General features: G+C 42.2%; 1 protein-coding gene across 5 annotated transcripts in view; it reads left to right on the forward strand.

Annotated features, from left to right (window-relative positions):
* Positions 1-17,523, forward strand: part of dlgap4b (discs, large (Drosophila) homolog-associated protein 4b) — a 113,608-nt gene that overhangs the window by 84,243 nt on the left and 11,842 nt on the right. For 2 of the 5 annotated variants that reach the window (XM_035152836.2, XM_035152833.2), the window contains exons 4-8: positions 3,523-4,784; positions 4,956-5,167; positions 7,332-7,482; positions 9,305-9,560; positions 9,917-10,069. In XM_035152836.2, the coding sequence (XP_035008727.1) occupies positions 3,597-4,784; positions 4,956-5,167; positions 7,332-7,482; positions 9,305-9,560; positions 9,917-10,069 (1,960 nt within the window). In that variant the 5' untranslated portion in view covers positions 3,523-3,596. Of the gene's footprint in view, positions 1-2,756; positions 2,981-3,522; positions 4,785-4,955; positions 5,168-6,521; positions 6,624-7,331; positions 7,483-9,304; positions 9,561-9,916; positions 10,070-17,523 lie in introns of those variants that run through there. The other 3 variants (XM_035152837.2, XM_035152834.2, XM_035152835.2) reach the window with 3 other exon arrangements.

The raw sequence follows: 17,523 nt of genomic DNA on the forward strand, positions 1-17,523 counted from the left end.
TGTGTATTATCTCTGAGTGCTGCACACACACACGCACACACACACTTTTCTACTTTAATGAAGGCAGAAGCTTGACCTAAATCCTTTTCTCTCTCTTCTCCCTGAGGGTCAATGCCTCTCGACCTCTATTAACATTACATTGTAGTGCTACTGTATGAGGATTACTACTGTAGGTGCTGACACCAGTGGTTATACATGACGCATAAACATTAGCAGCTGTAGGAGGGATTTTCACACTGCTCCTTTTACCCTGTGTAACATAAACCATATTAACCTGCAGGGACTTCCAGGCATGTTGATTCATCCTGGTGTGTTCAAGTCGCCATGTTGTTCAACCACGACTGAATATAACCATTTTCCAAAAGGAGCTGGGTCCAGTGGACACATTGAATTTAGACATTTTTACATTATTTGACAAAGGGATCAATAAACCAATGAATAGAACAAGCTTTGTTTTCATTACATGTCAGTGAAATTATGAACACCTTACAACTTTATATTCTAATATTTTGTGTTAAATAACCTACAGTTAACTAGAATTTCATTATCGATTAATAATTTTTAAAAAAGACAAAAAAATATATATTTTATTGGGTTGTTTGTTTTGCTTCAAAAAGTTATTTTGACCTTGGCCATTTGTAGGTCTTATTCTATAAAGGAAAATACTATTTCTTCTACCTATATATTACTTGTGTTTTCAAATTTTACAGTATAATCATCTTCAATTACAGATCATTAACATAAAATGCTCAAATGTGAATTCTGAACGTGGTAAAATGTTTTCCATGTATGACTGGCAGCGTAAAAGTTTACGATCCCGCCGCCGTTAATAATGCCTCTATCACTGTCATTTGGAGTTGCGATGGCTGACACATTGAGGAGGGTATGCTAAGCTCAGCTGAGTGGCGTGTCACGGCGGGATATGAGGCAGTTAGCTAATGTGGTGTAAAAGGATTTAGAGGATTTGACCCTATCAGCGGAGATGGCACTCAGAGAGGCTCTGTTAATGACACTAAATGAGTCTGTGCCTGCAGCATGCTGATGATGGGAACATGAAAGCCAGGCTTATAAATTATATGGAGTTTTTTTTTTTGATTCACCTAATTGCTAGAAGTGTGTAAAAGTAATGGGATGTGTGCAGACATTATGTAAAGGCAAGGTAACACAATACAGTTCAGTTCCTCCTCTGAAACAGCGAATCACAATCAGGTCACACCGGCCTGCAAGTGAAGTGGAATCTTAAAAGTGAGCTGCTTCCTGTCACTGTAATAATTCTCCCCTTTTCTACTGGTTTTAGCTCAATGAAGGGGAGAAGATATATGCATTTTTTCAGAAAACATCCTTCCTACAGAGTTTGACAAAGAAATTATGATATATATATATTACTTTATAAACTCAAATTGCCCTTTTGCTGCACTGCAAAGCAGATTTACATTTGTTTCCTTGAGACAGGACATGGCATTTTCCTATTTGATTTTTAATATTAAAGAATGGGACAGTGGTCGAAAGTAGTTGCTACTACTGTCCCCTAGTTGCAGCTTTGGTTGTTGCATAGCATTTTGCAACTAGAGGATATGCCCGCAAATTTGGTCTGTGGTTGTGTACGGCTGCTTCCAATACATGTATATTAATTTTCATTAATTCGTTGTCCTACTCATCTAATTTCCTCTGGAAAATGAAGATAAAATGTACTTGGGGATGAGTGGGCGCCCCGCATACAGAGGTGTTAGTTCCGACTTATAACTTTTCTGCATGTCTTTCCCCGTTCTCTCTCCATCTTTCACAGGTGTGAATCACACCTAAATGCTGTCCTGCCACAGTGGCCAAAGATATCTACAGAAAAGCTTTAATTTACTTCATGGAAATCTGCAGAAATCCGCTCAACAATATATGATATATTAATATATTTTCATTCCAATCAGAATCTTATGTTGTGCGTTGTATTAATTATCAACCATAGAGAGGATAGGTTAGTGTGTACTGTATTAAATATGTAAGAAACTGTATTAGGTATTTGAATTATGAAAACTGATAATGTCAGAGAGCTGCCAGGGTTCTTCTAGCCTCCAACAGCTGCCAAAACTAATAAGAAATTCAGGGAACATTTAAATAGCAAGAAAATCATTAATATCCTCTAAAGTCTCCCTGGTTATAGTCCACAAGCTGCTGCAGTAAAATAAAAGATTAATTTGTGGAGTTTCAGATAATATTTTGTCCCAAACCCGTTAAAATGTAACTATACCAACAAAGAAAAAGAAGCAAACTGAGACTGACTTTCAACAATGACGTGCGTCCTGAAGAGGAGGGCTCCTTTAGTCCAGCAGGAATGAGGAGAAGTTATCATAAATTGAATAAAATAATATAAAATAAAATAAACCTCTTAAACCAGAACACTGAATAATAATAAGAGTTTGTTTTGCTGAACATATAAATGTCTCCCTTCTCTGATAAGAGGCCTAAATCAGTTGTTTCTGTCTGTTTGAATGGCGGTTCCCTGATTTTCTTTTACAGACAGATACATTTTTCAATGAATTAATTCCATAAAAGCCGGTATCCATCTTTGCTTTACCTTTACATAATATTCCCCTCCCATTGTCATCCATCGTGCCATCCTCACAGCCCTGCCTGCCAGGGCATTAGCACAGCTTTACTACAGAGGACAAGGAAAACTGTAGCTGCCAACTCCCGCCGCCCACTACCTGCTGGTCAAATCCTTTTCACTGGTCTCACTGTGACAGTCTGCGTGGCATCCTTGGCTCGCCATGTAAAGATAGGGCCGGAGCTCAGTGACCAGTGCCAGCGGATCCCCACCGGAGATGGGAACAGGAGAGAGAGGGAACAGAGGAGCAGGAGGAGAGAAACTGAAACAGATGGATTATTGGGCAGAGACAGAGTGCGACAGGCTGAAAGAAAGGGATCTCCCAAAAATGTGACTGTTTTGTGTGACAGCTAACCTGTAGAATATGCAGGGAGGCAGCGGGTATGTTGTTTGGATTATTTTGCTGGCACATAATTCAATGTAAAATGCTGCGAGTGTATTTTTGCACATTAATGAAAATGTTTGGACAGTGATTAATTCTTCTACTTCTGACGTCCTTTTTCTGAATATAATTAAAAAAAAGATGAGATACTTGTTGACTGGCTGCTGTGAAGCTCCACATTGCTGTGGAGGTGTCTGGAGTTACAGATGACTGCGAGCAATTGTTCTTTTACGCATGATATGTGCCCTCTCACATTAGCTGTAGCTTGTCTTTCTTCCACATGTTGTTTATCTATTCATTTGCAGCAGCGTAACAGATGTTTGCTGTGGGAGGCAGTGGAAATCTGGCTCATTCACTGTCCACAGTGTTTCCCCCACAGCCCCACAGCTCGCCGGTTTGTTGTCTGGTCTGGCACATCAGTGGGCGTGATTGTGTTGCTGAGCTGAGAGGCGCTATTGAGTGTCTACTTTAACGAATTCAGAGCCTCTTCTCTCTTTTTCATGCCGTATTTTCCTGTCCTGTTTTTGTCTCTGTTTTCTAGGAGTAACGCTCAAGCTCATCAGTCAACTCTTCTTGGCCTGGGGGTCTTCTAGAGGGTCGGGCCTCCTCACCACCATGAAAGGGTTGGGAACCAACCGTAACAGACACCTGTCTGAATCCCGTGATCCCTCCTCAGGCCACCCAGAGGCCCTCTACCCTCACAAGACGAGCACCCTGCCACGCAGCCCTTACCTGCTGAGCCCCTCAATGGACCACTATGGCACCATGGACCCCCACCTCTACCCTTCAGCCAACCCAGACTCTTATCCACAAGACTGCATGCTGCCCCTCAACAACCAGCTGTCAAACAGCAGTACCTTCCCCAGGATTCATTACAACTCCTACGACCAGTCAGACTTCTCCCCACCTGGGGACTGTATTGGGGGGATAAGTACAGGGACCATGGGGCCATCCATGTCTATGGGCATGGGAACAAGCATGGGCATGGCAGGGTTGAGTGGACGAACACCTATGATAACGAGTGGCTCAGCAACTATATCACATCATATGACCAAGAGCCAGGCACCCCCCAGTCTGCTGGAGTTTGACAAGCAGCTATCTGCAGGGCATGATGGATTCAGCACATTGCAGTTCCATCGGTCGTCTGCTGTTGCTGCTGCAAAGCAGCGCACAGACAGTCCTGGTCGCATTCGTTACATGCTGCACTCAGTGCAGAAGCTCTTTGCAAAGTCCCAGTCACTGGAAAGCCAGAACATGAAAGGAAATATCAATGGACGCTCCACCGGCAGCGGTGGAGGCTCGTCAAGCACTGAGGACGGAGGGAAACAGAGTCGCAGATCCAAAAGTAAAGATCGGGGTACAAAATCAGAGGCGACTGCCAAGAGACGGCCACGCTCCAACATGTCGGGTTACTGGAGCTCAGATGATTTGGACAGCAGTGATCTGAGCAGCTACCACAACACCATGGCCATGATGACTCTAGGGCGTCCAAGTGGCCACGAGAGCCAGAGCAGGTACATCCACAGCGGCTACAACACCATCAGCTCCTCCAAAAGCAGCAATGAGATGAAGTATCAGGGACCTCCTGGGCCTGGGGGTGGAGGAGGTGGAGGACAAGGTAGAACAGGTGCTATGGTGATAAATGACAATGACTATATGAAAGGAGGGACCTGGTCCACGTTGAACATGGGCCAGCCGAGGCCGGTGATCCAGAAGGGCTCAGCTACTCTGGACAGGTCCATGCTCAAGTCCAAATCCTGCCAACAAGAACTAACCTGCAACTACCTACAGGTTGGACGAAGGGTGAGTGAATGTAATGCTTGATAAAAGTTGCATTGTATACTGTACATTGAATTTATATTTGCAGAGTATTCCAATGTGTTAGTTCATTTGAATTTCAAAGTATCCTACAGTGCAGTGATACAGAGTTAAGATCGATAAAGACTAATTTGAGCCTCTTAATGCTGCCTATAGGGTGATTGGAGCACATTAGGCCACAGCGGGGGTGCCAATGAAATCCCATGTCGGCGGATGCGCAGTGGCAGCTACGTAAAGGCCATGGGAGACATCGAAGACAGCGATGACTCGGAGGGAAGCCCGAAACCCTCTCCGAAATCTGCTGCTCGCCGCCAGAGCTACCTCAGGGCTACGCAGCAGTCTCTGAGCGACCAGCTGCCCCCACGCAAGTAAGAGAACAGACCGAGACACAGAGCTGTGCTTTATTACGCAGTACATATGAACGCTCAACGTTAAAGGCGAAACTGAGTACATTTCACAGGGTTGTGGCCTGCTATCAGTTTTAAAATGATGGACAGGCCTTCAAATGTAAAAGGCTATCATAAAAAAAATGGATAAGAAGAAATATGTGTAATGATGTAAAGTATTTTTTGGAAACAGCTATAAAACAGTCAGGATTGGTAAGAAAAAAAAGGATGTTAAAAGTTAAAGGCTCCAGTGATAATCTGTATGTAAATATACCTGAATGAAAAGCTAATGATTGAGTCTTTAAATCTTGGGCTAAAAAAGTGTTTATTTTCAAAGGACACGCAGTTAGAAATACTAATTGGTATAACCTGTCAACATTTAAAATAAAAAAGTTAAATCACTTCCTTTTGTGATGGTGAACGAGAAGGAAAACCACTTCACACAGCCTCACTACACCAGAAAGCAGGAAAATACAAATGCATTCAACATGGACCCACATAATCCCAGCTGTGCTTACTCATGTATGGAATTAAGTGGTGTCAGACTCCTGTTGTCCTCCACATGTCACGTACCTCAGCGATGATTTACCTTCTTACTGCCGTTCCCACACAGAGCAGACTGCGTTGACATCTGCCGTCTGAGATAAATATGTTTCTAAATTTCTATCTGAAATCACACTGGCCCCAGAAATGTACAAAAGCTTAATGATTCAAGGTATTTTGGGCTGGTGCCACATGGTTTCATGCTTTCACAGACCATGTCCCCTGCTTCTAGTCGATACAGTGAAGTCAACATAAGTAATCATAAGTGTTAAAATGTCCATTCCACACAATATTCAGACTCTTTAATTAAATTTTTAAAAAAACGCACCTCCCCTCCACATATATACATGAATCAGAGGGATTCATGCACTGATTGTGTGTTGTGTATAAACAATCAGGCAATGCTAACTTTTTTATAATACAAAATATAATGCCTTATCAATAATAATTGAGTGATTATATGATGGCTATTACATTTCAGATCAACATAAGCTTGACCTTGACTTTTGACCACAGTCAGCTTAAAAAATTATTAATCTAAAGATACCCCCCAGTAATATTCACACCAAGTTTTGTGAGAAACCATCAATTCGTAGTTGGGTTATTTTGTTCACATACACACACCAACAGGCATAAATAATAGTTTCTAGAACAATTTTAAGTCTGTGTTTAGACATTTAAGAATTAATTCTTACCTGACGCATGGGTGATTGACTAATCCTCCTCCCGCTGCCAATCCCTGACCATCCAACCCCACTTCCTGGTCTGCTGCCCCCTGATTTGGCGCGAGCAGCAGAACCCTGGATTACGCCTTGTTGCAGGGGGAGCTGGACGCCCTGTGGTCTCCGCTCCACAGTGTGTCCTCTCTGCACCAGCTGGGCAGGTCAATGAGCAGGTCAGTGGTGGATAGGTCTTTAAGTCACATCTCAGGGGCGTGGTGCAAAACACTTCTGTCTGATTTGGATGATCTGTCACTGCTGGCTTTGCACTGCCCCCCTCAGATGTATGTAGCAACTCCAGCTGCCAAATTCATGCCATGTTACCAACAACTGACAATTACCATTAAGCTTGTAACTATCTGCCAGGCGCTTTTAGGTGCTAAGTGGGTCTGACATTATTTAGATGAGGGACTGAAGTGACATCTTTGTGCAAAGAACATGGCCGGAGGTCTACTGACATCTTACAATCATTGTGTGCCAACAAAGAATATGTAAAACATGACTTTAGAGACACTTCAATTAAACCTGCACCTGTTCTTTGGCTTTGGCACCATGATAACACTGTGAGCTGTGCACGTGTCTGGTTTTGCATGCAGATCAGATGCTCCACTTAGTAATTCAGATTATATTTGGGGCACATTAACGCTTCCAAATGAGAATGGAAATGAAAGGGATGAGTTGAATGAAAACCCTACGCTCCTATCGCTCTTTCAATTCCTGATTTTGCTGATCTTTCATGTTTCCCTGCATGTCCTCATATGCCTTCTGTTTTCCTCATGCGCTCCTGACATAGCTTTTCATTTTCCTCCTTATGTTTCACATCTTCAACACATCTCCTTTATCTCATTTCTCTTGTTTCTCCTCTCCTCTCACTCTCTGTCCAGCTGTCTTCCATCTCTCCAAGAGCTCTCCAATAACCGCAGCCTTGACAACCTTGACTGCATCGAGGGTACAGGCTTGTCTCTGCCACACTGGGACGATGATGAATTAAGCCAGGCCTGCAGCACCTTGGGCCGGCGCAGCTGCATGGGACAGGTCAGTGCTGGTCTGGAGACGCGGATCGTATAATGCTGTGTGTGCTCGATCCAGCAGACGCCAAATAATGATTTCCCCTTTTCTTTCTAGCTTTGCATATACATTTTCTTTCTAATGAGTTATGGGTCCATTTTTTCTTGCTTATAATTTGCATCACTTAGTTCCTGGCAAACGTTCTTCTTTCAAATCAGCAGTGGTTTTCAAAGAGCCCCTTTGTCTGCCGTGAGCTGCCCTCGTTTCCATCGTAGAATCAGCATTTTCACAGACGCAGCCTGATCGACGCTCATAAAACCAGCGTCATATGAACAAAGCAACCCTGTTTTCCTACCGTGTCACACATTAACGATTATAAACCTGCAAGCCAAATGAGTGACATTGGTAGTTTTAAGTTTAATTCATGGACTTACATAAGAGCTATTAGCCTCCCACTGACAAGGTCACTGGGATGATGAACAGCTGTGCGGAGCAGCTCTGATCTTTTTCAATGAACCAGTCAAATGAGGCAGTGCGAGCTATTAGTGAAGGATTTGCACCCGATCTCTGACACGTCTCTGCATTATGACAAATGTGCTCTAATTTATTGCCTTGATTTGCATGCACAGCGGCATCCCAGGCACATTTAATATTCATTATCACTGGAACTGGTTGAGGTCAACTTGTGTTTTTACAACTAAATGAATTTAAAGAGAGAAAACTGACAATCATCCATAGCCACAACTATAAAACGACTTCAAAATGTGTGTAGCTGTAACCCCACATCTTCTCTTGCTGCTCTTACACCCTTAGATCTTTTTATTACCAGTCAGTGAACCGACAAAATACTTTTGCTACACCCATTTTTGCTACGAGTCTTTCTCGGGCTGCTTCTGTCGACCAACAGAATATGAAACCCCTTCATCTGCGAGGCTGCTCTACAAAAGAAGCCTCAGAAATGACTCACTCTTTCGGAGCCTGCAGTTGCTGTGTAAAACATACAACCGTACTAAAACTTTTCAAAGTGTTGTCTGCTGCCTCGGAATTTCTTTCATTTTCTTAAAGTTGGCAGCTCTTAGAGACTTGGCCAAGTGAGAAATGTCAAACAAAAGAGGAAAATGCATTTTAATGGTGAACTGACATCTCATCCACAGACCCAGCCTGAGGGAAATGCTAAGAGCAACACTGGTACAACTCTGTGCTTTCCACTACTATTGTAGTTTTTCACACAGTTAAACCTTTGACAATTTTGTGCCATTTTTATTGGATCCCATCAACTCTGTCTCCCAGGTGGAGAGTGTCATTAACAGACACACTCAGCTGAGCAGCTGCTGGTCACCTCCAGTTACCGTGGGCAAAATCAACCCATTCACTCACTTTCTTTATTTTTAAACACACCACTGTAGCCGTTTTCAGACATGACCGCAGGAGAATGTCTGGACAATCGGGTCCGGACTTTCTCCAGACTTTTCCTTTCACATGAGGAACATAGCAGGAGATTGTCCGTGTCCAGGCGAGGGGCTGGGTCTGATTAGATCAGGCAGAAGGCAGGATGTAACTTCAAATGGGATGTATTCTTTTTTTTTAGTTAGTTTTGCCTCAGTAACATGATAGAAACGTTGTCTACACGCCCACTCGCTCACCTTGAATCCTCCAGTAAATCTCTTGCTGTGTTCTCACATGAGCTCATTCAGACATTAGCCGGAGTTTTTGCCAGGGGGCATTGTTTGTAGCCACTGACTCTGACATCTGCAATCTCACATACAGCCCCTCAGGAGAACATCTGGAGTTCAGTGCATGTCTGAAAGCAGCTGATGTCTTTTCCAATCTTATCCTGTCTTCTCTCCAGCTACGGGACCTGGACATGAGAAGTAATTATGAGGACCGCAGCTCCGACTCCACATACAGAGATTCCCGCTCCCATTCTCAGGACAACCCAGAGCCTCCAGACCTGCCCATGCCCACATGCTTCCGATCTCGCAGCCACAGCTACCTGAGAGCCATCCAGGCCGGCTGTTCCCAAGACGACGACACGGCTTCCATAGACTCGAGCTGCTCACACCCTCCGATTGACACCACTGTCCGCACCTACAGCACCAGCACCGGTGAGTCACTGGCTCAATTGTTCATATATTTGACCTCAAAAAAACCATATAAATAGGGACAATAGAAGAGTTCTAACATGATGCATTATGTGTTGCCCAGCTGAGATCGTCGAGATGTATAATAGATTCAATATACTGTAAATGTAATGGTTATTTATTTGATAATTAAATCTTGATCATTTCTGCGAGGCTTTCACCCTTTTTCAGACTGACTCAGACACACGGGCCCACTTTTTTTTTTTCCATTACATTACTTTGAATGATCTTCATAGCAGTGGTCCTGGGTGGACACTAGTCCTCCAACATGCACACACCAGTATTTTTAGCTCAAACGCAGCCTCTTTTGCCCACGCTAGACGACCTTTCCACCCAATGGAAGACGTGGAAAGAGCAGTTTGGCTCTTACCTGATAGCAACAGGCTTGGACAAAGCCCCAAAGGAGAAACAACTTGCACTTTTTCTGCAGCGTTTCGGGACAGACAGACCACGCATCCGACCCTCACACACAGGTAACAATCTGAAAACCAGCTACTCTCTTCTAAGAAAAAAGATGTTTATCGTGGACTGCAAAATCATGATGTTCGGGAGGGTTGGCAGTATCATAAAACCTCAAATAAATGTATTACAATTCAAATTATGACAGGGGATAACAGCTCAAACATTCACTGTGCAATTGCCTTCCCACCTTGTTGAGTTTGCTTCACCAGAGGAACTGTGGATTTAGAGATGAGACACATTAGAAGCTTTGTTTGTTGACATCTGACTACTCTCCATTTCAGAAAGAGAGCCTGGATATATCATGTGCTTGTTAATATCACTGAGCATCCACATGGTGGCGCTTTTCACCACTCTTCAAAATACTCTGTGCTGCCTTCAAGAGAGTAGTATTTTTCATTTATTCAGTAGCTTCAAACACATTCACAACGCAAGAAAAGCATTTAAGAAATTATAGAGGCAAAAGTAAAAGTCTGTGCAAATTGTCAACAAATTATTTAATTATTCATTTAATTAAATACTGAACTTATCTGATTAAAACTGAAACTGAAACCAGAAGCCAACATGTGTATGGGTAAAAATTTGTTTTTCTGGGTCCGGAGTTTATCCGCAGTTTGCCTTTTACTCATGCACAGCGGGATGTGTGGCACTGCTTTCTCATTTTTTTTTTGTTCGTTGTTTTCCTTTTTGCGTCTGTCACTCATTACAAACGTTATCAACACACCCACTCGCTCAAGGTGAATCCTGCAGAGTTTCTCCTGCTCACCTCTCACATCTGCTCCTCATGACTTTCTGCAGACTTTGTACCAGGGTACTGGCCAGAGAAAGTCCGGAGGCTCTCAATCGGACATTTGCATTCACACATACATCCCCTCCGAGGGAATGTCAGGAGGAGTTTGATACATGTCTGTAAGCAGTTTAAAGGGATAGTTCGCCCCAGAAACAAGGTCATTTACACCATAGTTTTAGCCTAAATGTCTGCTGTGAACAGTTTTGTGGACTCAAAAACTTTACCCACCCCTCCATCGGCAAAGTGGTGAGTAGATAATGATAATTTCAGGGTGAACTATCCCTTTATGTGCACCAAAATCCACATTTTCTCTGTGGAGCTGTTTTGTCCGAGGCTCAGTGAAGGCAGCAGCAGACATGGCTCCACGCCTCCCTCAGGCTCAGAAACAGAGTCCAAACAAAAGACAGAGTCAGTGAGACAGTGTGAGAACATGTGGACACTGGTCAACATCTCTGTCTGCGGCTGACAGCAGGGTGAGTCTTTTCACTGGTCCTTTTCAGAATACAACTTCCTATTAGTGGAGCAGAATTTGATGACTTCAGCAATAATATCTTAATAAACATGTAGCTGCTGGTTCAGCCTGTCACTCATTCCTTTACTCATTAAAACTGTGTTGACTCTCAGAGACAAGCGTGTGTGTTGCTCTGCTCTATCTTCATTTGGAGGATATCTAACTTATTCAATGTAGGAAATATGTGGTGAATAAAAAGTGGGATGTAACTAAGACTAACAGTGTGTATGGGATGAGTTCACTTCTGCTGAGATCATGTTAAAATGCTTTTTTCACATTTGCTGTCAGGACTGGACGATATGGACAGAAATTCTATCAAGATAAACATGTTCATATCAGTCGATCTTGATAATTATCAGGATAAATGTCCATTATTATTTAAGTTTAAAGTCAGATTGTTGCTCCTGAGTGGTTGTGGTTTTTTTAAACTCTTCTATGTGAGCAGAAAATCACAAACACTTGATAAACAGAAAAACATGTGACAGATCGGATGTAGATTAATTATGTGTTTTACCTCCTGACTGTGGTGCACAATACATAAGCAATATATTGATATTATTGAACCTTTATTATATTGCTTTTGATTAAAATGATATTGTGTTAATTATAGATTGTTTAATTGCTCAGCCCTGATTGTGGCCATAATTGAAATATTTCAAGCCATGCTTTCAGTGATGTGCTGTGAACCATTGAGTATTCTCCGACATCTCCAAAGCTTCAGGAAACTCTTCTTCCCACAATGCTCCAGCAATTCATTTGTGGTGAGGGTCAGGATAAAAGAGGAGATTTGCTGTTAAACCGAATCGAGAATATATTAAATCCACTTGTCTGTGGGACCATTTAGCTGCCTTCACTTTATAATGTATTTGCCCGTCTTCGTAAAGCTGCTTCTCTCTGGTTGCTGAAATGGAAAATTGGCCTCCACGCTGGATTATTTGTGGGCTGCCCTGCTTTTGTCCCACACGGACGACTGCAAATCCCATTTTCAGGTCACATTATTAAACAAGAAGAAGGCTATTCAGTCATATCGCAGTGTTGTTGTTGAACACATCGAGTGTAATAATTCATTGTGATACTGGTTTTGGCGACGAGGGAGTGGTGATGGTTTCAGGCAAGCTTGTCTTTGTCTTTACGGCAGTTGTTGGATTAAACAATACAGATGGGTCAACTGACAGGCAGCAGACAAGTTGGCCAGCAGCACTGAACTGTTAAATAGAGCATCACAATCCAGCTTTTGTCTCCCATTGTTTCCTGTTGTCCAGTTCTAACGGACCGCAGCACAGCACCACTTGATTAAATGAGATTATACTTTATAATACATGTCAAATAGATCATCCGGCTTAATAACACTTGCAAACTTGGGTGAAAACTACCAGCTTCATTGTTGGATCTGTCTCACAGTTGATGGGACTGTTTGACGACACAGACACACACCAGCCAGTGCACTCGTGCTGCATTCATGTGCTCTTCTAATGATCTAATTACCTTACTTGGCCACTGCTCTTCTGACTGGTGTGTTCATTTGAAGTCACATTGTGAAAACAACATGGATGCTACAAAAAGAGATGTATTTTATTGCTCAGAGCATTTAAACAATTTTTTTAATTTTTGAAATATTGTTTTAACTGACTAACTAATCAGAGTTACTGCTAATGAATAAATGTAATAATGATCTAGATCACTCTATGTGTAATGCAACCCAATACCATATGAAAAAAATCTATGCAAAAACTGATATGCAACACATGAATTTTTAACCAGTTTCTAATATTTACTTTAGTCCGCTATGTCTCTACATATATGATTTCAACATTTCGGCAAGTCATGTACCAAAATTTGTGCTGACTTTCTGAGTTGTTCCAATTTGGACGTTTTTTCCCATAAATATCTTCCTAGTTATCCTCAGTTTCTGTCTCCACAGTGGCTTGAATAAGCAAGATGGGATACATAGAGAAGATATGATTCATTTTGTTATGTACCCATTTCTAAGCAAAGGAACTGAATTATTGCGAGTATTATGAAGGTTCAAGGATCTTATGATACATGCATGTAAACTACATTAAAATCTGCTCTGTGTGTCTTTTAGATCAATTTACTTATTCCGACTTTGGGTAAAGAAAATGACATCTTGATGTCTCTGTTGGCTTCAGCTGCACTTCTGTCAGAGCAGCAGAATTTCCTAACATGGAAATTCTATAATAAATAGGCAGAATGTTTTTTTTAAATGAATCCTGGGTCTTTGGAACCAAAATGACATGCACTACCAGCGGTGATGTCATCATTGCGGGGTCTGTGGTTAATAAATCATGTCTCCATAGTCTCCCTCGGGAAAACAGTTAAACAGGGAGAGCAAACTGCTGTGGGTGGCACAGTGGTGCTGTGTGGGGTTTGCATGTTCTCCTGTTGTGTGTGTGTGTGGGTTTTCTTCGGGTACTCGGGCCTCATTAGCCAGTTGAAAGACACGCCTCTTAGGTTGGTGATTGGTGATTTGTCCCTATATGTCGGCCCTGTGATGCTCCGGCGACTTGTCCCAGTGTATCTTGCCTCTCGGCTGTCGGCTGGGATTGGCTCCGGCCCCACTGCAATCCTCAAAGGATAAGCTGTATGGATAATAGATGGATGGATGGGGACTGCTGTTTGGGTTCTAGCACATTAGAGTTTCCTATTTTCATCTTTGCCCTTTCCCTGTTTGAGAATGTAACCAGGATCTAATCTGTTAATGCATTTCATTCCTGAGATGGTAACTTGGAACGATTTTATAAAGTGGTGAAAAATTCCACATTTTACGCTGCTGAGTGGAGAGCGGTCACTGGCTTGTTGGAAACGGTTTTCAGCAGATGTGGCCTCTCGCGGCTAATTGTTTTCCTTCCTTGAAAATCACATCTTGAACCATTTCTGGCAGTGGACAACAACACCACTGTCCAGATGGCACGAAAACAGCAGCGCTCAGTGCCCACTCCAGATTCCACTTTAACATTCTGGCACAAAGCATGTGGTTGTTACTGTTCCGTCTGTAGAGCAACCAATATGTTCTACTGAACAACTCCTACACAGATTCAGCTTAATGAAGCAGAAACTGTACTTGGCTTCGTGTCCATTTTATAGTTGCAGAGGTATGTCAAGTGTTGAAGTTTATAAAAGGCCTTGTCAGTGTTTGTACTATTGTCAGTAGTAGTTCACATTTAAAGGATGTGTTTTATGCTGACACAGCGGCGTATGTTTGTGTGGCGGAGTCCTGTAAAATAAGCAAATGCACCCAAACTGTCTGATTAAGAGCCTGTGCCACTTGCGATCCATCTGTCTGTGGGAAGTTTCTGCCATGGCTGCAATTTCCAGCATTTCACAAAGCTGCTATTTTCTGCTTTATCATAATGTTATCGCTTCAAATTGTCTTTTACAATCATAAATTTGTAGTTCTGGTCATTGTTATGTCACCAGTTATTTACAAGTTTCACTGCTGACATCTGTGCTATATAACGATACCAGTGGCCACAGCCATAGAACAGTGTGAACAGTGGATGAACTCCAGACTTGTCAAAAACCTGTCTGATCACTCATGTGTTTGTCTTGTGCACTGTTTTCTATGGCAGAAATACTGAATCCCTGTATCATGTAACATGAGAAAACACCTCACAATAATATGTGAGGTGTCTATATACATTTTTAACATTAACTCAGGTACGCAAACATTACTGTTAAGGATCCCTTACATGTGTGGATTTCTGATCAAGAAAGATACTTTAGAAATGAACATGGCTGAGTGTATTCATCTTCGCTCTATGAGACTTAACCATTGTTAGCATTTTGCTTGGAGCTTACTGCTAAATCCACCATGCTTTCATATTCACAATAACAATGCATCCTTTACTGTCTGTGCTGCAGACACATGAATGGTTAAAACAATGATAACAGTGCTAACATGCAGTTGTCTTAGTTTAGCATGTTAGCATCCATCACAACAACTTTTCATCCATCATTTATCCTCGTAATTTTCAATTTTAGAATTTCCAAACACATGAATCAAACACAGTATTAACCATAAACCAAATGATCTCCCAAAATATCCTGAGGGGGTCTGATCCAAACTGCCTGGCAATCCATTTGGTTATAGTAGAGCTACAGTATTCTGGACCAAAGCAGTGCTGGCCAACAAGAGGCCAGCACTGCTGTGCACTGCTGTGCACTGCTGTGCACTGCTGTGCCTACAGAGGCCTAAAGGTCCTGTCAGTACTTCCTGGTGGAGAAACTACATCATGACGTCACTGTCCAGATTAACACAAAGATACATTAGGCTGCAGTTTATTTTACTTTATTTGCCAACAGATTGAGTTATTAGAGGCAGAAATCGGCCCTTATTGTGTCCAGCTCTACTACTTTATCTGCTGCCTAATCTCAGAGGCAGATGTCAGACATGGTTTTGGGGCTTGTTTTTCATGGATAAAGCAGATTCAGTCATATTAAGACTTAGGGGGGAATTCTGTTCAGAATGATGAAAGCATAGTGTGACACTTGGAGAACTGCAGGGCAGGTGTCCAAACAGCCAGTCACAGAGACAGTTATCCTGCACACTGGGGCAAAGGAGTGTTGACAGTGCTTAGCAGTCACAACAGTGGTGACCTTATTCTGTCCAGCATCTATCTCTGTCATGAGCAGGAACATGGACAGTGAAAAGCTGTCTCAGCAGGTTTTCCTAAGGCTATAGTAGTCAGAGGCTGGTGGATAATCTAGACTAGTTGCCTGTATTGTTGGGTCCAATAGACCCAACAGGAAACACATTTTGGACCCTTGTTTCTGGGATCTCATTCTGTCTGTTCAAACTTTCAAGAAAAGTGTTTCCACACTGAGAACGTACCGAGCTATGGTTAAGTTTGATATGGTCCGAGACCACCTCTTTTGGTTGGACACAGTTTTGGTTCAGGTCGTTGTCCGATGCACCTTTCGCACCTGTAATTTTGTCAGCAGGTCCAGAACAAACAAGATAGGTGTGAGAGTGCCCTTAGCTACTGTTTAAGAAGAACCAGGGGGACCTTTAGGCCAGTAATGTTTCAGTAGTTCAGGCTGGAGAACGTCTCTGACAAGAGACTGACAGCTCAGTTCACAGTTCAGTGTGAGAGAATGATGTGTATGCATGTGGTCATACGAGATTGTTGTCAGGTGAGGTTGCACAAACATCAGAGGTGAAAGCTGTGGATTACACGGAACAACAAGCCTTTTGTTTGACTGTTTTCTCAGCTGCTCACATGTTTGCTGCAGGGCTTTTCAAAATCCTTGATGTATTATGATTAGGCATGTATTGTGTCTGTGCAGGCTTGTGGGCACTTTACTGTATAATGGCTGAGCTTCAAACCAATAGAACAGACAACAATAGACTTACAATACCACAGTTAAATAGATTTTTCCTTCACATATATGTCACTTGTATACAAATTACAGTGTGGATGCATGGCACATCTTGTGGGGTCAGGTATCGAGACAAACGTTTTGAAATGATATTTGGCACACCATCTCACCATTTCATTTGAGAAGTATTCATTTCAATTAATTTGACAGGGAATCAGCATAGTCTCTAAAAATGCTTTCTGACACATGTTTTGTCGAACTTGAAAGGAAAAAAAAGTCACAGGCAGAAAGTCCATAAGTATTAAATCTATTTTATATCAGGTCTTAAGGAATGAAAACCCATGCTGTTCACATTTGAAAAGTTCTTGTGCTGTCCAACTGCTTTACCGTCTCTGTGCTGACTCTTCCAAAGAAACAACTGTTGGTACAGTGGAAAGCTTAATGTGTGGATTTCACAAGCTTTCCACTGTTTTTCCAATGTGGTGTGAAATAAAGCATCTGTTGGAGAGATTATGTAGAAGCGGCAGGGTTCATAATAATACAGTAAAAGTCCCTGTTTAGATTATAGGCTTTAGTGGTGCAGCATGACATTTACTGTGTGTGTAGTATGAGTGGGGTTTCTGTGGTCTCATTAGAGTGAATTTTCCTACAGCCAACAGATCTTTTATATGATCTCTACGCATATTAACAGTGTTAGCATTTTGAAATGTTCTTTTTGTGTGAATGAAATCTATGCAATGTGTCTCAACTACACACACTAGAGACTCCAGCCCATTAACTGGATCTCTTCTGATGCACTGTTTACGTCACTGGGTGAATTCCTCTTC

This window comes from Hippoglossus stenolepis, chromosome 3, assembly GCF_022539355.2.
Source record: "Hippoglossus stenolepis isolate QCI-W04-F060 chromosome 3, HSTE1.2, whole genome shotgun sequence".
Lineage (NCBI taxonomy): Eukaryota > Metazoa > Chordata > Actinopteri > Pleuronectiformes > Pleuronectidae > Hippoglossus > Hippoglossus stenolepis.